Source organism: Dicentrarchus labrax, unplaced genomic scaffold (genome assembly GCF_905237075.1).
Source record: "Dicentrarchus labrax unplaced genomic scaffold, dlabrax2021, whole genome shotgun sequence".
NCBI classification, from domain to species: Eukaryota; Metazoa; Chordata; class Actinopteri; family Moronidae; genus Dicentrarchus; species Dicentrarchus labrax.
In genome coordinates this window covers 12340763-12362114 of record NW_026136724.1, presented here as the reverse complement: position 1 = coordinate 12362114, position 21352 = coordinate 12340763, and the positions used below count along the sequence as shown (strand labels likewise).

The window sequence follows — 21352 nt, the reverse complement described above, 5'->3', positions numbered from 1 at the left end:
AAACAAAGAGGCGTGTCTTTACTTAATGTTCATTTTTACTGATTGATTTCTGCAACATACAAACATTTTGGGGTGTGTGTGTGTGTGTGTGTGTGTGTGTGGGGGGAGCGCATTAGGGAGCTGAACGAGAGTCCCACAGGAGGCGATGAGCAAGCAGCAGCGAAATCACATCGCTCAAACTCATGCCGCTAACGATGACTGGAGGGGGGAGGGGGGGCTCTCACTTAAAGGCACAGGTGGGCTCTTTTCTGAGATCGAGGCTAGTGTGGATGTGGAGGGGTTCAGTAGGTAGATGGGTGTGTGTGCTGGATGAACCGAAAGAAACGGGAGGATTGGAAAAACAAAACAGACGATACAGACTTTTTTCTCAACACGTCTGCTCACTGGAAAATTTGGTTACTTTGAACCACCAACAAGTTCGAGATCCTTCGCTAAAGTGAACAGATCTGCTGGCACGCAGATGTGTTGAAAATGACAGCCTTTTAAAAATTAAAGAGGCAGAGACAGGCTGGGAGGGAGGGGGACAGGGGGAAAAAAGAGAAAAACAGCAAGGGGAAGTATGCAGGAAGCAAAGGAAGAGAAGAATAATGAGACGCTCCTTGTCCAGAGCAGGAGATCCATCTCTGCTGCATTTACATTAAAAGAGCAAGCTGAGAGATGGGAAAAAAAGTTTTAAAAAAAAGATAAAAAAGACAGTGAGAGTATGTGAGAAGAGAGGGGAGATGTGGGGGGAGGTTTGGGGTGGGGAGCAGTGGACTTGTGACGCAACAAACAACCGCGTATACAAAAATAACTTTTAAAATACCATTTACAAAAAAAACGACCATTATTATTATTATTTATCATCATTAATATTATTATTACAATCTTATCCGAAGCCCGATGTAGCTATCTGAAAGGGGGGGAGGAGGGGGCTTTACTCAATCCTTTTCCACTGCCGACCAATTAAAACAAACAAAAAATTCAATATTTTTAAGCATATAATTCGAACATAAAAATAAAAACAAACCCTGAAATATTTGCCGGAAGCAAAAACAAAAAGGGCAGCAGAATAATTTACAGATTGAAGGGAAACATCGTGTAGGGGAGGAATCATCGTCATCATCATCATGCACTGACTTTCTTACATCTTCTGTTAATAAGAATATTTAAGAGATAACAAAAACAAAAACAAATCTGAAATATTATATACCTAAACTGCCCTGTACAGTTCTTTATCTTTATAAAACAATGCATATACTGTATAGTTATGGTAGCTAATGAAGGAGAAGTTAGCAGAGAACAATAAAACAGTAGTCCTGGGTCCCTAGCTGCTGTTGTCTTATTGGATCTTTGTCTCACACATACAGATAGCAGGTACAGTATGAGTTTTTTTAAACTTGGCCATCAGATGAGAAACCGTTCAAGTCCTGTTTGGAGAGAAGGGCTTGTTTTTTTGGGAAACGGGACTTTATATTAATCTGTCAAGCCCCTATAAGAGATGCATGAAGTGTAACATCCCCGCTCCCGAAAACACTGAGGTTCACTTTGAGTAAACTGGCTGCTACAATACAAAGAACTGACTTGCGTGGTTGTTCATCTGAGGGCCAGAGGGAGGAGGAGAATGGGAACAGATGAGCAAAAGGTACAACAAAAGAGAGAGAGAGAGAAAAAATGAAATAAACAGCAATTTTGAGTCCCAAGTAAAGACCAAGAGAAGCCAAATACACAGAAAGAGAAATGAAGTGAAGAGAAGGAGCCAAGTTGAGGAGGACTGTCATTGGCTGTCTTCTCTGAGAGGCAGACTAAGGCAGACTCTTGGTCCCAGCAGTGAGAGCCAGAGTCACAGAGGTGATGAGTTTGGTCATTACAGATGTGTTGTAAGGTCATTTTAAATCCACTTTGACTGGAGATAGCAGAATTCTTGGGCACACAGTCGGGAATTTTGCTTTAAATATTGTATTATACAGGTGTCTGACACTATCAATGCTAATTTCTTGTGAAATACTAATAGAGGAAAAATCATTCTTTGGCAGATCACAGACGCAGGCAACCTGTGACAAGTTGAGATACCTTTGCTTTGAAAAAAGTGTGTACCCTTTGGGAGCAATCAACACAGATATTTGCTTAATTTAGCTTCGCTTAGCTTAGCAGAAAGACTGGAAACAAGAGGGGAAACAGCCTGGCCTAGCCTGGCTCTGTTCAAAGGTGATAAAGTCCAACTACCCACATCCCTACATTTCACATTTCACACTTTACATCTTATTCGTTTGACCAGGACAAAAACCGAAACGTAAAAACAACACTTTACTGGGGGTTATGTGCCAAACTATTTCTTGAAGAAGTCACTGCACCCTGCCAAGAATTTTGTTTTTACCTCTCAGATTTTGTGCAGATTAAACAAATGAGATACAACATGTCAATTAATGAGCTTTAGAAGTTCTGGTAGCTATCTTCAGATAGAGCCAGGCTAGCTGCCTCCAGTCTTTATACTAAGCTAAGCAAAGCAGCTTCAGCTCTCTATATATACACACCATACAGACATGAGCGTGGTATTAAACTTCTCATCTAACTCTGGGCAGGAAAGTGAGTAAGCTTGTTTCCCAAAATGTCAAACAACATCTTAAAACAGTCACAGACTCTCACTGACCACTGCAATGACCAAACTATGTCAGTCTATGACTCTGGTAAACAGGGAGGTTAGCATAGAAATATAAAAGTAGCAGAGCTGACGTTACTGCAGCTAACCCAGGGATAGATCCGACAGAAAGTTGGTAACAGTCAGCTCGAGTGCTTTTGTTTCTACGCTGATCCTGTGTAATGTAGCACCAGCACACAGAAAGAGGGAGAAAGAGAGAGAGACAGAGAAACAGAGAGAGAGAGCACCCTGGCAACCTGTACATACCCAACTGAAAAGGTTGCATCATGGGTAACAGATTATCTAGCTTTGAAGATTGTTGTTCGTTCAGTAGGAGGAAGGAGACACCTTCTGGGAGTTCAGTTAAACCTCAGGAATCAGCTTCCCACAGTAGCTTTTCTGATTAAAGATAATTCCTGATTTATGACGGAAAAAACATACTTTTTCTCATTTGGTACGAAAGAAAATGTTCTTCCTGTTAATTTAACACTTTTTATTTAACATTTACACCTACATCCCCCGTCATTTAGCCTCAGAATGGACACATTTTTAATGATATGTCTACAGCTCGGAGAGAAAAACAATCTTAATCTACTCTCAAGTCACCAAAAAACAAGGGGGAAAAAAAAATAATAATACAGGAATTATACTTTAACCATTAACAGGAAAACAACCGGACTGATCCCAGGTCAGCGTCTAGAGAAGTCAAAACCTCTAACATCAGCAAGCGGAGCAGGAAAATGTGGGCTTTGTTCTAAAATGGACAAGCCACTTGACCGGTAAGTGTTCGTCTGCTTTGCACAGTGGCACTTTGAAGGAAGGGCTGAGGAGGAGGGAGAGGAGGAGGAGAGGAGGAGGAGGAGGAGGAGGAGGAGCTCAGCCTGGAGAAGTTTTTTGGCACAGAGTTACACAGAAGGTGTTTCTATGTAAAATTGTGCTGTCTGTCTGTGTGGCATCTATCAACTTGGTTTTTGGAACAGCCAGGTGAGATCGGTAGAGTCCATCTCCTTACAACACCGTCGGTGGACGGGGCAGATGGATCGTTCCATCATGTCCACTGCAGGGGGGGTTCCCGGGGGCCTTTGGGCTGAATGCAGCGGTTACCGAACCCTGACAGAGGAGGGGAAAAACAAGTTCTTAGCTGGGGTTGTTTTGCTTTAAACTGAATAAAAAACATCTGGAAATGTCCTCAGGGTTTCTGCAGGCTTCAGTATGTCAAATTTAAGACTTTTTAAGATCATTATGAATGCAATTTCAGATATTTTTCACGTCCACAGTGGCAAAAAAAGTACGAAGGATATGAAGAAAAATCAGTCTTGGCTCCATTTAGGTTTCATTTTGTAGCTGTTACAATTATTAATAGTCAAAATCATGGTTAAGACATTTGAAGGCCTACACTTCAGATTATTGTGTTTTAGAGTTTTTAAGACGCCCCAGAAGAAAACATGCCTTCAGTTCTTGCCTGGTCTCAAACCCATCAAACATTTTCTGCACATGTAGCCCAAAGCAAGCGGAACCAATGCCAAACATCCAAAAAACGATGACATTAATTGAAAACATGTTTGTCAGCAAGGTTTTCTGCACAGAAACTATACAAATCATTACATGTGCAAATAATATCTGTGCTCCTTCAGAAGGTTGACTGGTGGAAACCTGACCAGGGACGGCATCCACACGTCACATGAAAAAAGATAAAGATAAAGTCACTGACAAAAGAGGAGAGACAGCAGACTTACCCACCCAGGTCTGCCTTGCTGTCTGTTGCTGTGGTGCCAGCAGATGCAGGGTCAGCTGGAGATGTCTTCTTAACACACTCTGACACATCTACACACACACACACACACACACACACACACACACACAGACACAGACACACACACACACACACACACACACACACACACACACACACACACACACACACACACACACACACACAGACAGAGAGAGAGAGAGAGAGAGAGAGAGAGAGAGAGAGAGAGAGAGATTAATGGGGTGGAAGCATTGTGTGAATATCAGTGGTGTTGTATAATAGCTTTAGTGATGTAAAACCTATTTAAACTGCATTAGTTTCACAGAGGGAGGTCCTACATTTGTTAAAATTATAATTATTTCAACTTCATATTGTTTATATTTTATGATTACCATTTAACTTCAATTTAGTTTGTACTGAAAATAATAAATGCTACATCAAATAAGTTTTCCACTCTGTGGTAATTTAATAATGGGGTCTGATATCTCTGTGTGTTAAAATGATGCATTTCTGGCAGCTGGCTGATTTATCATTCATCATTCATCATTCATCATTCAAGGCCTCAAATAGCCAAATTTAAACTGAATGACGCCCTGAACCTCAAATGCACAAAATGCCACATTACACCCACAGGAAGAAATACATTCATATGTGTGAAATTCATATGTGTGACTCTTTACAGCATGAAACTTTCACTTGCATGTACATAGTTCATGACACTTAAAGGCTGGCTATCAGCAGGAACTTAAATGAAACCACAGCCCTTCTGTTCTTTATAAATGCTCCTATTGAGTTATATTCACAGCTAGTAAAGAAAAAAAAAATTTACAGAATTCAAGTTTAAACAGTTGCTCCCTTTCCATTATTCTGTGTCTGCCGCACGCGCACACACCAAAACTACTGAAGCAGTAAATTGGCAGTAACCATCATCACTCAGCGCGGATAAGCATACGCACACATTTTTCATTTCACCTCTACAGACATGTTTTATCTTTCCCCCCCTTTTCTCTCTCTTCCTGCATCTCTTTCTTTCTCGTTATTACCCGCTCTCTCGCTCTCACAGCTGCCCTTTTGACAAATGCTGTCAGTCTTATCGCGTGCAGGCTAATTTGTAAAACACTGAAGGTCTGTTTCCTGCTCTGCTCTGCTGACTAAGTACTGTGAAGATGCATAAACACGCGCACGCACGCATGCACGCACAAGGACTCCTCTGCACACATATAAACAGAAACAGGCGGTTAGTAGTGGATGTGTGTGTGTGATCATACCTTTATGTGAGCCGCTCCATTCAGCTGAGGCTGATGTTTTCACTTCCAGAGGGTCTAACGGGGAGAGCAACAGAGAGAGTGAGTTTAAGAAAGAAACAAAGACAAATTAACAAAAACTTTAAGCACATTAAGCACACATCCAATCACATTCCCACACATTCGTACACTTTACCTTCCTTTTAAAAACTCACTATCCTTCACAGTATTTGTTCCTCCTCATTCAGTCGCCTCCTTTAAACCACCCTTTTGCCTTCAGCCTCACAGTGGGGACACTTGGTGCAAAAAAATGTGCTTTAGATTGAGCCGGTGCACCCAAGTGAGAGCTAGGCTGCTTCTTTGATCATAAACAGCAGATCAAGACACGTTAAGAAATGACATTAAAGCGTCAAGACACTGTTCTCACTTCCTACTGTGTCGTTGTCCCCTTAACAGGTTTCTCTGTCTCCATGCGTCCATTTCGAAACCACCACAAAAGCACTAAATTAATGCTGTGTCCCAATTCCACACTACACACTAGCTGTATACTGTGCACACTATATATCAATATTTCTAGTATACAAGAAAACCAACATGTTTCACGGTTTCAAACCCACAGGAAATTATACAATACGTGACAGTTTAATAGTTTCTGAGGTGTTTCTTGAGATGTTTCACCACCATCCACAGTTATTTTTTCCTGCTGCTCGTCAATTTTCTGTGTGCATTGCATCGTGGGGGACGTTTTTTGTTTTTAGCTTGCATGCTGACGGTTTTTCAAAAATTTTGTAAATTTTACCTATGAAGTATGGATTGAGACAGGTTGTGACTGACCATGGGCTCTTTCAAAGATGGGGCTTTACTAAGACACTGCAGGTCTGAAATGCTGCCGATGGTGCCACCTAGTGTTGTTAAACTGCTAAAGCCTCTCACAAAAGAAACGTGCTCCCCTTTTTTAACTCCTCTTCATCTCATGTGCTCTAATGTGATCGACTATTCTAACGCCCTCTTCTAATATCAGAGCACTACGCAGGGGAAAAAAAGGAAAACGGCAGAAGGCAACAGGATGGCCGAGGTATTTCAGAGACCACCCTGTGAAAGACTGGTCTCTGCAATATGGGAGTCCATCTGTCTGTTTGATAGTGAGGATGAAAGAGACTGAGGCCCTACCTGTTCATACTCTGTAAGGTATGGGAATAGAAAATCACATTCCTCCTTTGTCAGCTATCAGAGGCTGCCGACTGTAGCAAGCACCCGCTACTGATGGTTTCAATCACACCACTGCTCATTACTGGTACCCACTACTCATATTCACTGATCCATCCACCTTCTTGACCAACAACACACCAGAGGATGCATCCGGGAAAAAGGTGACCCAGTGAATCCACAGCACTGGAAAACACACCTGTGAATCTTGACCAATGCAAAACGCACCTGTGGCCAGTATGAAGGACTCAGGGGTTCTCGCAGGGAGGGGGGGAGGGGAGTCATCGCTGTCCCAGCAGTCTGGGTTAAAGAGGTCAGAGGTCAAACGAGAAGCAACGTTAATAACTGGCCGAGAAGAGAGACAGAGAGAGTCAGTCGGCAGTCAGATTTAAACGATGCAGAGAAAAAGTCAAGCGTTTCATTGATTCCTTCTCTAAAAATTGTGCTATATTTTTTATTATTATTATTATTATTATTATTATTATTATTACAAGGTCGCTTTAATACATACAAGCTCTAATGTGAGTAAATCTGTTTAGTCATCTTGCAAGGCAACTTTAAAACACCACAGAGAGGCAATATGTACAGATATTAGACTGTATTTTGTACAGAGCTTTATATTAGGATGTATCCACTTCATTTCTACAGATCTGTCTGTACTACAGAAACCAAAGTAACAAGCAACTCATTAAGAGCATTAGCTAACACAAGGTTTGAGTGCTTATGCTTATTAAATGTCATTCAAAGGTGTGTTAGCAGTTAATAATAAAAAAAATACATTTTTAATATGTTTATTTCTTTATTTCTAGTTCTTATGTCTTATTTTTTATAATTATTTGGTGCACTCTTCTTTTGTTGTTTTTGTGTTCTTTGGTAAATCACACACACAAAACTAAATTCTGTTTATTTTGTCTTTCTACTGCAGATTTGTTCAGTTAAATCTGCTGCAGTTAAGTTTTAAAACCCCTTTATTTAATTTCATGACTTGTTAAATATTACATACATACATACATACATACGTTTTCTTCTTAATGAATATGGCTGTACCAATAAAGCCCTTTGAATCTGAATTTTAAAAGATGCACTCATACTACTGCCGGGCAATATACTGGATGAACCTACATATCGGTTTTAATTTCCCATGAGATATGAATTTTTCATATAACTCCATCCACTGCGTAGCTGAAACTGATATTAAAGCTTTTTATTAAAGCTTTATTTTGATGTCAGTTTGTAGTGTTTGTACAACTATTTTGAAATATTTTGTTTTGAAAGGGAAGCAATGGCAAAGTTGTTGGCATATCTTTTTATTTATACGGTATGTTTTTACTACTAATTTTGTGGGGCCTAGAAAACCCTGTAGCCTTCAGTATATACATGATAACTCTATGTACTCTTGGCAGAAGAACATGCCACTGTTAAGGCGTGATGACTGTGAGGAACCACAGATACGTGTTTTCACAGTGGAAGATGTTTATTATTACCTAACCACATCTAATTGAAAGTATCACTCATAGTATCTGTAACAGACACAAATGTATTTGCAGATACTGAATACTAAAAGAACTGTGTCAGCGCTGATGAGCTCTCTTAGTTTCAGGACTATATCTGACATGTAACCGCTGTGAGAGGAAATCTGTATATGTAATTATAAATAGTGATTCACATACGGTGAACACACTGGGCAGGCTTTCTTTACACACTCCTCAAACACTTCTAATAGAAATTTTGAGTCACATGATTACATTTCCTTACATTATCCAGATCTTATCCTCTTCAAACTAAAACGTATCTGACAATATCCATCTCTGAGGGCATCGACTTAAATGACTAATTAGTGTTAAGCACACAAACTCAATTATTTCTGCCCAACACAACACTGACACTTTCTAGTGCTTCTCCCCGATAGAGAGCTACCTTTGATCCACTGTGCAGCTACAATAAACGTGGCTCTTTTTAATCCAAGGGCAATATCCGAGAAGTCATTTTATATTAATGACTTTATTAAAGACCATGAGTGTGTCTGTCTCTTTCTTACTGGGACATTTGCTCCCATTCATCTGAGTTGCCTTTGAAGAGTTTTTTTTTTTTTGTTTAATGTCGTTATTGCTTGCCTTGCTTCTTGGCAGACATTATTTTGACCCTAAAACATTGCCTCTTTTATGGCTAATGTTCTGATCAGTCATCAGTCGCACCGTGATGGTATCTTACTGGGTGATTTAAATATACAGGATACCTGCATTTAGCTGCCCATTTATTATTAGGTACACCTAGCTAACACAGAGGATTTCTATCTATGGTTGTAATGAAGGATGTAGTTTGTGGTGCTGTTTAACTGTATTGCGTTATACAGAGAGGTGTTTCTGTTATTTAGGCTACCCTCACAGATATAAACTGGGTGGACAATATAATAGAAACACCTGTCAGTATTCAACAAACTGCAGTCATCAAATCAAAAATCCAAAACACTTAGAGTTTTAACAAAACAGAACATAATAATCTTCATAGTGCATAAGTGTTGGTTAGGTGTACTTAATATTATCAATAACTTTATCTTACTATCACTGTGTCTTATTTAATGGCTTTAACTGAACTCTACTAACTCATTTTGCTGGAAATCCAAACAATTTCTCCCCTAATGGCGACTCCCTTTTTATAAAACCATTTTAATTCCACATCTAAAGTCTTAACCATTGGGAATTACTCATTTGAAGCTGAGTGTTTTTTCTACTCCATTTAAGACTGCCCTAGGAAAGCCCATAAATCAATGTAGATTAGTGTAACATTAGTCTAAATGAAGTCTAGCACTGCACCATTTTCAGGAAAAAATTAGGTGATTGTACAGCAGGTTAATGTCACCGTGAGTGATGAGAGCAACAGCCAATAAACATGATATTTATGTTCCTGATCTCACCAAAGTGCTGTCAACAATGCAATTACAAACTCCAGCATCAAAGACAAAGATAACAGAACAAAAAAAAAAGATTCATTTTTAAGGCTGCTGCAACCAACAGAGGAAATTATTTTTGTTGTGTTTAAATGAGAAATTAGTTGAATCCTGGTTATTGAGTACACTAATTACAAAACATACTTTTCATTGACATTTTCAGAAACATTTCATTGTATTTATTTTGTATTGTATTTTTAATAGATTTAGACTTATGAGAGGGATTTTATTCAACCCAGAATTATAATAACATAGCTATGTTTAATAATGTTTTGCATATTTAATTTACCCACATTTTAACTGTTCGTATTATAAATAAAGTTTGATTGGTTCATAGATAATGCGACCAGCAAAACAAGCAGCCACCAGCCTTCTCATGACCAACCACAAAGCAGCAATTTGCTCAATGCAACTCATCAACAAGCAGCTGTTAAGATTCTTGCAACCCATCGAACAGCAGCCATCAGCGTTTCATAACCGATTACAAAGCGCTACCGCAGCCCAAGTAAATAATGTGCCAGAAAGCCAAGCAGACCAAAACACAAAACAGTCCATGGCAGGGCTGTGAGGCAAATATTTCTGCATTTAAATATTGGAAATACTTCAGGAGTGCATGATGTATGATGCCAGATATTGGAATGGCTACCATAACATTTAAATTTCATTTGATTATTTAAAAGCAACATGTTACTTTGTTGTGAAAAACAGCATTTAACTTAGAATAGATTTGATTAACTAAGAATAACTGGCTGTTTGTGTCCCATAGTACAGTATAAATGAGGAACAATAACAACGGCATTTCAATGTAACCATTTAACAAGCTGCTTTCTCTTTGGTCCCTGAAACAAGACGTGATGAAATGTTGAACACTAGAATAGAGTGACAGGTGTACAACTTTCAACTCCTTTCTTTAACGTTAGAACAGCCTCAAAACAGGCTACTTCCTCTATAGTACATGGATGTGTCTAATTCTACACATTTAACAAATTATGCTTAAGATCATTTCCTTTACATCATTTTAACAGCAGCGTGTTAGGTGTTTACAGTAACAGGACAGCTCAGATGGGACTGAAGTCAGGTAAGATGCGGTCACTGACCACTAAAAATCATCAAGGATTTTAATGCAATCATTTCCTGTCATTAATTAAATGTTTTCTTTTATTAGAGCCTGGCGGTTAAATAGGGCAGGTTGATATTGCTTATTGTCAGAATACTAATACTAATAGATATTAGTGTATATGTCGACCGATAATGCACATAAATGCTAAACAAAGGTTTGATGTAATTTAAAAACAATGTCACCATTACATCAAGACAATTGTATAATGTGTGTTTGTTTACTTTTCTTAACTTTTAAGTTACAGTCGGTATAATTTGATCTGATTTAACTGATAATATTTACATGTGTATAAGAGTAGTATAATTTGAAATGGCTTAAATAAACCAAACTAACACTCAAATATAGATAACCCTATCAACCTCACACCAGTATCGGTGTTGGGCTACATAACTTACTCTATCCCTCGTGGACAGCATCAATAAACTACTTCTTTTTCTGGCAGATTGATTCTCATCATGCACTCTCACAGTTAAATCCAAATATTTAAAAATGCAGTTAAGTCTTATTTCATGAAGCTTTGAACCCATTCAAGATCAAAACGGCTTTAAGCCCAAGTCCAGTTCGAACCATTCCACATTCCCCTTCAGCTCCGATCGCAGCAAGAATCAGATTTCAGAATCTCATGATTTTGAAATCAACATAGAAGGAGGATTGATCTCAGTCCCCAGAAGATTGAAACCACATCTCATCGTTGCAATCATGACAGTGAGGCCATACCGATGCACAAACAAAAAGTGTGACACTGCTCTGTTCAACCCAACGTGCACACAGAGTTGGCGAATGTGTATTTATCAGTATCATGCAGTGTTGATCCTTCACCATCCAACATGCACACACAGTTCTCTGCACACAAACACACACACACACACAACTGCACTGAAACACAAACACACAAAAACAGGATTTGTTTCTTTTGCTCTTCCTCCCGTTTGCAAATCCACTCACTTAGACAAACACACACAAGCTGAAAGAGAAAGAGCAGAGTTGTTTTGACAGATGTTTGCCTGTTAACATTCGCAGCATTCCTCGCGAACCAACCAATTAGTCAAACAGCCATGCTTCATACGAGACTGGAACTATCTCACTCTGTTTTTCTCTGTCTCTCTCATTCTGTTTGTTTGTTATTTCTTCTTCTTTGTTTCTCCCTTGTTCCGTGTTTTTTCTCTCCCTGCCTCGGTCTTAACCCAGCAGTAACAGTGAGTGTGTGTGTGTGGTGACAGATACACCGTGTCATTAGCATGTGGTCTGAGACCTGTCTCCTTACTGACCCAGAAAATGACTATATGTGTGGTTTCCCAGGGCATATATGTGTGTGTGTGTGTGTGTGTGTGTGTGTGGATAATACAGACAGGTTGTCCTGACCTAGTGCCTTTAGCCCATTGTTTACTAAGAAGACTCCTCAGAAATGAGCTGAAATTACCATCAGTGTGTAGTTGAGTTAGTTAAGTGATGTCTAAACCTGGTTTATTCATTTAATCCACATGTCTATTTGGCTGTGTTCCTTTATAATTATTAATTGCTTCAGGAAAGCAGCAAATTAGTTCAAAGAATTAGATTCACTCATTAAACGAAAAGGAGCTGATTGACATACTTGTTGTGGTTGCAGAGGGTGACGGAGAGCTCTGCCCTGCGATCGACATGGGCGACACCTTCCGGACCGGCTGCTGGTCGCCATGAAGTGACGCGGTCACCATGGTCATCGCCGTGGATGCATTAGGACGATAACCCTCCTTTCCTCCGGACATCTCTCCGTCCCCCTCCTCGTCCGAGTTGTCGGAGTGCAGGGGGTTGGTGAAACTCAGGGCAGTCCTAACAGGAGTGGAGGAGGAGGAGGAAGTAGAGGAGGAGAGGTGGGAGGAGGAGGACGAGGATGGGGCTACACGGTCGGAGGAAGAAGAAGAGGAGGAGGTTTTTGGGAACTGTTTTTCTGGGCTGTTGCACGGTTGAGCCCATGCTGCATGGCCGGCCTTCGCCTCCATCCTCTCCCCTCCCGGTGTCTCCCCCTTCTCACTTTTCACAGGGAGGTGGTTCGGTCTGGCCAGGACGCTTCCGTCTGCGTGACTCTCCCCGCATCCGGCTCCTCCTCCTCCTCCCTCCGTGCCCGAGTCCTCCGACAGCGAGGAGCTAGAGGTGAGCAGGGATGGGCCGGTACGGGTTTTGAAGGCGTGGCTTCTTTGCAGCATTCCCGCGCTATTGGCCGAACTGCTGCCTATTCCGCCCGCTACCCCCATGGAGGAGGAAGTGTCAAAACTACGAGGTCCTTCCTGTAACGGAACCTTTTTAATCTCAATGCTCAGCTTCCTCTCGATCCGAGGAGCACCGGAACATTCAACAGCTGGGGAGAGGGGCGACGAGGGAGTCTGGCTTTGGCCCGATTCTGATTTTGTCGAAGTTGAAGACAATTTGTTGTTATAGTTGTCATTGAGATCTAGATTTGAGACCTGAGTCTGCTGCTTTCGACTTAGTAGATCTTGGTCTTTCTGCTCTGAGAGACTCGTCTGCTTGTTTGGACTTGGTTCTGACTGGTTCTGCTGCTTGTCTATTTCTTTATTCTGGAAAGGAAAAGAAAAGGAAAAGATTAGACACTTAAGCACCTTTTGAACATTCAGCATCACACTAGAAAACAACCAAAATCTTCCATGTAGGGGGGGGATGTCTAAATCTATTATAGTATTTAATTCTAAGAGACAAAAAGGGCAAGTCATTTGCTTTCTGGAGTGAAATCCCACTAATAAACACATACCATGCTTTTAAAGCTAGAGTTCCTCACCTGTGCCTGTGTGGTAGCCAGAACATGTATGACAGGTTTGGGGTGGTAGCGGTCGTTGTCCTGCCGTACGTTGGTGACAGTGGGGAAGGCTGAAGGGGGAGACGGGGTCAGAATAGGGGGTACAGGGTGAGGCTCTGGGGGCTGGAGTATCTCCTCCTTCACATCACCTTCTGCCTGGGAACTAGAGAGAGAGAGAGAGAAAGAGAGAGTGAGCTCAGTTAACTGCAAAAAAGAGCCAAAACCAGACAAGCTTTTTAGTGAATGGATATTACGTACTGAGAGACAGACTTTTGATGTTCTTTAATAAGGCATCTCCATCCCACAGAGCCCAAAATGTTACAGAGACGCTATAATTAAAACACCAAACTCAGAGCCAGAATTGTATATTCACAGAAATAAGGACTGAGGGAAAATTCACTCATTCACATGCCAACGTATTTGGCTTTTACATCATGATGAAAGTTGTCTGAATGTTTAGGTACAAACCTATTTGTTGAGGCCAGTTTGAAGGTGCCTTAAACAGACGTTTGGAAGACTGTGGTTCTGGCCACTTAGGAAATGAAAATGATGAAAAGGCAAGAATTTCATCATACTGGTCAGACAACTTCCAGACATTTGGACATCCACGTTTAAATTATTCTCTGTCTAACAAGAAATGATGAAAGTAAGGTGATGAAATGAATTGAATTTATTTCATACTTGAACAAAACTAAAAAGGGAGTTTCTGTTCATGTTGTGAATCTTAGTTTTGCACCACTAGGTGGCAGGATTTAAACAAACTAAAAACACACTGATTCACCAATAGAGTTAAGGCCTTTGATTGTACTTTCTATCTAAACAAAATTCCCAAGGAGCTATTAATAAGCATTGCATTTCTATTATACTGTATTCTTTTCTATGCAGCAACATACATGGGGTATTGTTGGTCCAATTGAAAGAGGAAGTGTTTAAAAAAGGGACATATTTCATCTATCTTTTCAGCTACCAAAGCATACTACACAACCATCTACTACAAGGTCAATGAAAGTCTGAAACACTAGTTCATGCTTTTTGTCTTGTCTCAGCTTGACCATTGTTATTAATCATTATAATATTAATTATTAACTGTTCTTATCACATCACATTCCCTGTACACACTAGATCTGACTTCCAAGATTCCACTTTTAACTTAGAAAATATTACACAGACATACACAATCCTACTTAATATCTTTAGTCACTCTATATACCTGGAGGGCTCTATGATTGCAAAAGGCTAGTCTTCTGACTAATCATCAGTAGGTGGTAGGGCCAACCCCTCTTCTTAAGAATTGTCTTCCTGCCCAAATTTGAGAGCCTAGCTCAGACAACTCATTCAGAAGTAAACTCAAAATTAATCTTTTCTCAACAGTCTTCAACCTCCCTTAAAGTTAGGGTCAGTCATTCTGAAGAAAGACAATTAATTGTTAAGTCTCATTCCCAGGTTGTAAAAAATACCAACACTTTAGGTTGTAGTCAACCATCTTTCTCGAGAATGTCTGACCCCATCTTTAACCTTCCCTAAATACTAACTACAGTCATCCAACTTATACGGAATCTACAGGTGTATGGTTATATATATATATGCATGCATGTGCTTTTTGCATATGTGACTGACTTAAAAGTGTCCAACTAAAGTCTCCCACACTTATAAACACAGCTATAGATAAATGCAGTGTATGTAGGTGCATTATATACACAGGATGCTGAGGTTGGGACCACGCTAGCCACACAGCGATGGAAAGTTAAACATTAAGACATTGTTTCACTCCACAGAATATACATTTACATATGCATGCAAATAAATCTATACACACACACACACACATAGAAAAAAACAGCGAAAGGATGTGGTGGTTGACTGAAGCAAGAACTAACATAGGACTGCACATGATGCTGTGTGTGTCGGAGGACATGGAGACAAGTTGCGAGCTAGAAGTAATGGGGGATTTCCTTTTTTTTTTTTAAATCAACTCTGGAGTTGCAGTCGTTCTGTGAAAGTCTTACACATAAAGCCTCAGCATCTCTAGCTAGCTGCCATTGGTTGACAACATCTTGTGGGTCACGTTTCGGTCAGGTTTAAAATTATTTAAACAAAAACACTGTGTGTGTCCTTCTTTAATGAAAACATAAATTGCCCAGGAGAATTTCTTTTTCTATATCATCTTCATTTCCTGAATAAGCATAATGTATATATTTATTACTAACAGAGATGATTCCCACAGGTGCTGATAGTTTCCATGGGGATATGAATCATTCAGATGCCACAGAGTTTGTTCAGGCCCTGTGTTACTCTAAGATAAGATAAGATGAAATTTAAATGATCCCTGAGGGGGAAGCAGAGCTATTACAGGAGCAAACACCAATAAAGTCACAAGTCAAAAACAAATAAGCAGGAGCAATGAGAATGAAGGAAATTGAGGTTACAGGCAAAAATCACAGGACATCCGTTACGAATGCAAGTACGTATTCAAATATTATGAGGTGAATAAAGAAGAAGTAGCAGAAGTGCTTAGCTTTCACTCATTTATGAAAAATCTTTGTTTCTACATCTGTGCATCAGTGGCTACAACTTATCCTCCTTAGAGCTGTCAAATGTTTATAATCCTTGCTTCTCAGAGATATTTCATCAACACTTTCTAATGCAGTTGTTAGCCTACATTAGGTTTTTTTTTAACATATACTATGTAACTATAACAAATCCTGTGGGTGAAGTGCTGTACAAACAGGAAATAAACGTGAAATGTAAATGTAAACATAGTAATTCACAGTTGTAATAATATTAAAAATGTCCTTATAGGAGAAGTTGTAATGGTTGGAAAATACTATACATTGTTAAACACGTAAACCTGTCTGTCTATTACTATATTCTAGTGTGTTAAAAACATGTATTAAATGTTTATATATACTGCTAATAAAGGTCTAAAGTGTTACCCTGTTATCAGATTTATACAGGAATTTGTAAAACGCGACTGTGTGTAAAACACAGCATCTTTAAGAATCTGCTTTTATTCTGAAAATCTTAAACAAGCTTCAAAAGCATCATACACAACTACCCATACTTTTGCCTTGAAGCATAAAGACACTACAACCATCCATACTATTTCTTTTTGGTAAGCTGACGAAACAGTTAAGAGCTTATTTTGGCCACACAAACATTATCCACTCATGCACACACACACACACACCACACACACACACACACACACACACACACAACCAAACACATGTATGCACACAGATGCGTGCCCTCACAAGAACTTGAAATTTATGCACTAACACCGCCCACACTCACTCATAAATGCACACGCACACACACACACACATACACATACATAACAAGCGCGCTGTGCCCTCCACACATATGTACTCCAGAGGGAAGGAGCTGCATTTTTAATCAGAGCTGGTTCACAGAGGCGGGATACGCTAGAAGGTGATAAAGCTAAAGAGACACTTCCTGGTTTCAGGTTGTGCTGAGGATGCAGCCAACCATGAAAAGTAGCGAAACACACACACATTCAAACCACACAGATTTCTATCGCTGAAGTGTGTGTGTGCGCTGGAGTGCTGTATTAGATGATTATCAATTTCACATTTTTTAAAGATAAGAATGAACAACTTGAGGTGTTAACAAACACGGCAATGTTGCCACAAGAGACATGTACCAGCTCCTACAATTAGACCACAGTTGACTCTTCCTAATAAGCTTACATCAATAACAGGTTTAGGTCTAAGATGTTTTCTAGTTTACAGAGGTCGAAGGACATCAACTGCAGTGGGACAGTATGGATTGTGTTATTGAACGCAGCGGCAGGTTAAGAAATTGCCCAAAAATTGTGCAGTGGCCGAAGAGAGACCTTGATATTCTTGATAACCACTTGTTTTGTTTTGTCTGTGTGTCTGTGTGCTGCTGGAATGTAGTGGTAGGTCTGACTGAACCAAAAATTGCCATATTTGTGCCAATAAAACACCTCATTTTCTGTATAACAAAACTATATTGTTTAAACCCTTATTTTATGTAATATCCATATTTTTCTATAGAAAAAAACATTTTATATTTAGCAAAATAGGTCAAACCTCGGTGACTGCAGCTGTACAAAAAACTTTGCCAACATTAAATACTGTCTAAAATTATTATTTAAAAAAGGAAAAACTGGATCAACAAATAAGAACAAAAGGACTAAGAATCTGAGAAACGGGTCAATGCTAACTTTTGGTAGTCGACAGGATACGAGTCTTCAGGGCGTGGCAGTGAATGTATGTGTATGTATGTAAAAGCCATGATTCAGTATCTGTGACCTTGAGGCCAGCCTTATTGGAGTTCCTGCAGTATGTTTCTTTGTCTAACACACACACATACGACAAAAATTCCCCCCACCCACCCACCCACCCACCCACACACCCACACACCCACACACACACACACACACACACACACACACTCTTAGACTACTGAAGTGACCCAAGGGGAGTGTGGCCGGCAGAATGTGAACTATGTTGGTAAAAATAGCTCTTACCATGGCTAGAATACTCTCAGGCTTAAACTAGGCCTTGACATTTTTTTCATTAGGAAACTGAGGGATGACACAGCCAGAAAAAGACAGACACTGAGACAAAGCGTGAGATTTAAGAGTCAAGCAGAGGTAAAAAGCCATATTCCTAAAGGTCAGGCTCTAACACACTTCAAGGAAAGCTTCCTATTCTGGCAACAGTTCAATTTTTGGAAGTTTCACCGAGAGGAGGAAAGAAACTTTTCAGTGAACAGATCTTTTGCAGCTACGTCCCAAAATTAGGACCTCTGAAAAAATGTTTGTTTTCCCATCCAACAGACCGGTGCAGTGGACAAGTTAAACACACCAAGAGCATGATAATTTTAGCAGAAAGAGAAACAAAACTAAGGTCACGTTGGCTCAGATAAATTATTTTTTCTGGTGTTACAATGGTGCAGAATTGGGCATCAAATTAAAATGAAGATTGCTCCAGAGTAAAGAATGGAAATATATAAATTCAATCTCACGGAGGAGCAGAGATCAAATGATTCACACATGGACACAAACAAAAGCTGTCAAACTGGACATTTTTAGACAATGCTTCTAGCAACAGGTAATTAAGTGAAACAGTCTCCTGGCAACAAGACGTCCTCTGTGACTTTAAAGCAACAGTACGGAGGCAACTCTTAGAGACTCTTATCTTGTTGGCTTGTTTAAAAAGTTGTATGTATTCCTGCACTAACAGCCTTTCTGTGAAGAAGAGGGGCACAGGCACTGAAGATGAACTGGCTAAGAGAAAGTGGAGCACAACCCCTGCTGGGTACATATAGCAAAATTAAAAACGAGAGGGAGGGAAGGAAGCAGAGAGAGGAAGAGAAACAAGAACAGAGGATGAGCACAGAATGGAAATTTGCCGAAGTAAGATGAGAGAGGGGGGGTATCTATGTGTATTTATGCATATGACAGATACAGTGTGTTTGAAACCATATGCCTGCAAGTGTAAAAAGAAAAGAAGCATGTATTTGTTCTAAAACAGACAGAAGATACAGCCGCTCTAATTCAACTGGCCTTGGGTTGTGGCACATGCAACACTATGTATTGTTGCAGAGTATTGGTAAGTGTTGCAAAAAGGATCTATAAATACAGCTCCTCCTCAGGCCACAACAGTTTGTTAACTTCAGTAAAGTGGAGGCCGGGTGCATCTGTGGGCCGACGGGCGATGTGTCAGAAAGCGCTGGTTCGTTTGAGGTGAAAAAGATGCCTGCTGCTTCTGTTTGGTCAGTTTAATATGTTTTCATTGTGTGCTTCATACAAACTGTTGTGCTGTGATTCTTTTTGCGTTCCTCCCACAAAACACAACACCCACTGTGTTCACTGACGGGCCACTTCACACCTACTGCTCACTTCTGTTGTGAGCCTGTTCATTCATCCGTGTGGAGGATGAGCGCAGGTTATTCTATTCTTCTGCTAAATCCCTTTTGCATACGTTCTTTGTGAACTTTAAGAAAAGCGAGGGAGAACTGCCTTGAACAGTTGAGTAGTATAGTATATAATGGTGGTCAAACCTTCCCAAACATAAAATTTGTCTTACCTGCGTACGCGGGGAGGTTTTGGAGGTGGTGTGTCCCATCTTTCATCATCTGACTGGTGGCCTGCTTTATCTGGACTGCTTTCATCCTGGACAATTTACAAAGACAAAAATATACACACACACTTTTGAGTTTAGTGTTTAACACAGGTTTTCATACGCAAACACTGCTCAGCTTTGCCACTACATAAAAAATGAATTGCATATTGTTTATATGTTTGTGGTAGTTTGGAAACTGTGTGTTTCATGGGCAAAATCTGTCTATACTGAAGTGTGCACCAAATTGCCAACTAAAATGATTCCCGTTTTAACACAAACTTGTGGCTCCCTAATAACTTACTGCTCAGACCACATTACTACATTTCACTCCCATAGTTTCAGGAATGCTGTGTTTACTTTTTGTTTTAAGGAGCTTGAGGAGTCTGCCTCAAAAACATCCATCGAGCTTTGACGTCTTCAACGAACACACCTGAGCTGCGGTGAGTGTCCTGGTATTTCCAGCCTGACAGCATTCAAAATGTGATTTTGTTTTGCACGTACTGCTGACCTACAAACTAGGGATGCACAATATGTATTGCAGCCTGATAAATTATCTGTTGAGAATAATAATCGAACTTGCAAAATGTTTTACAAGCTTTATGTTCTATGAAAGCCAAAGTATGTTTGTGATGTACTTTACTAGAAAATAGTCTGAACTGTTTTTGTTTTGGTTGTGTAAACAATATATCAGTTAGATATGTTTAGAATATCATAATTATTATTAAATCATCCATACTTGCTCACTCAATCTTAGCCTCTAACTCTCAGTGTAACCTACAAATTATGGACAAAAATGTGAACTCAAAGCTATCTTATCGGTCATGCAAACCAGTTAAATTATTTGTTATCTGTATCAGGCAAAAAAAAAGTATCCCTATAGAACCTTTATGCGTTTCTGTGTATGTGTGCAAGACAGGGTGTAATATGCAGGGAGACACACTTTGTCTTGCTAGCTGAAATTAACTTGATAATTGTCAAATCATCTATATGGACTTCACTATAGAGACATTCAGTCTTGCTTTTGAAATAGCTTGATTGTTTTGTTGAGACTGCATTACCCAAAAGCTAATTTCAGCGGGAACTGCAGTTTTTATAATTGCTGTTGAAATGTGAAGCTCCGCTCTCTCTATCTACTCTCTACTAACTCTTTCTCCTCTCCTACGTGTTTCTATATCAGAGGAAGAAAGTTGCTACAAAATTGCTTCACTGAAGGATCAAAATTGTTTCTGAAAGAAGCTCTCCTCCTCCCGACTAACGCTCGCTTTCTTCCACCCAGCTCTCGTCTTCCTCCTCCTCCCCTCTCTTCCCCCGTGACTCATTAATTTGACTCCGTCTCTACTCTGATAATGAGAAGATGACGGGACAACTTCAGTCGTCATAAACTCAAAGACAGAGGGGCAAATCAGGCCACTTCAGCCCTGTACGAGCCCGTTCAGTGGATATAAAGTGAAGACGGAGGGTCCAATTGCGTCTCATTTGGCTGTATGTGTGTGTCCGTGTGCGTTGTGAGAATCAATTTGGTAGGAAAACTTCCTGCAAACAATGGCGCCTGCGTGCGAGC

General features: G+C 40.0%; 1 protein-coding gene across 5 annotated transcripts in view; it reads right to left on the bottom strand.

The window, feature by feature from the left end:
• Positions 1–17: 17 nt before the first annotated feature.
• Positions 18–21352, bottom strand: part of ptpn12 (protein tyrosine phosphatase non-receptor type 12) — a 46389-nt gene continuing 25054 nt past the window's right edge. Inside the window, exons 12-18 of one of the 5 annotated variants that reach the window (XM_051393009.1) lie at positions 19756–19841; positions 13658–13838; positions 12479–13439; positions 7049–7120; positions 5639–5692; positions 4354–4441; positions 18–3727 (exon numbers count right to left, since the gene is read on the bottom strand). In XM_051393009.1, coding sequence (XP_051248969.1) covers positions 3718–3727; positions 4354–4441; positions 5639–5692; positions 7049–7120; positions 12479–13439; positions 13658–13838; positions 19756–19841 — 1452 coding nt within the window. In that variant the 3' untranslated portion in view covers positions 18–3717. The other 4 variants (XM_051393008.1, XM_051393011.1, XR_007882610.1 and 1 more) reach the window with 4 other exon arrangements.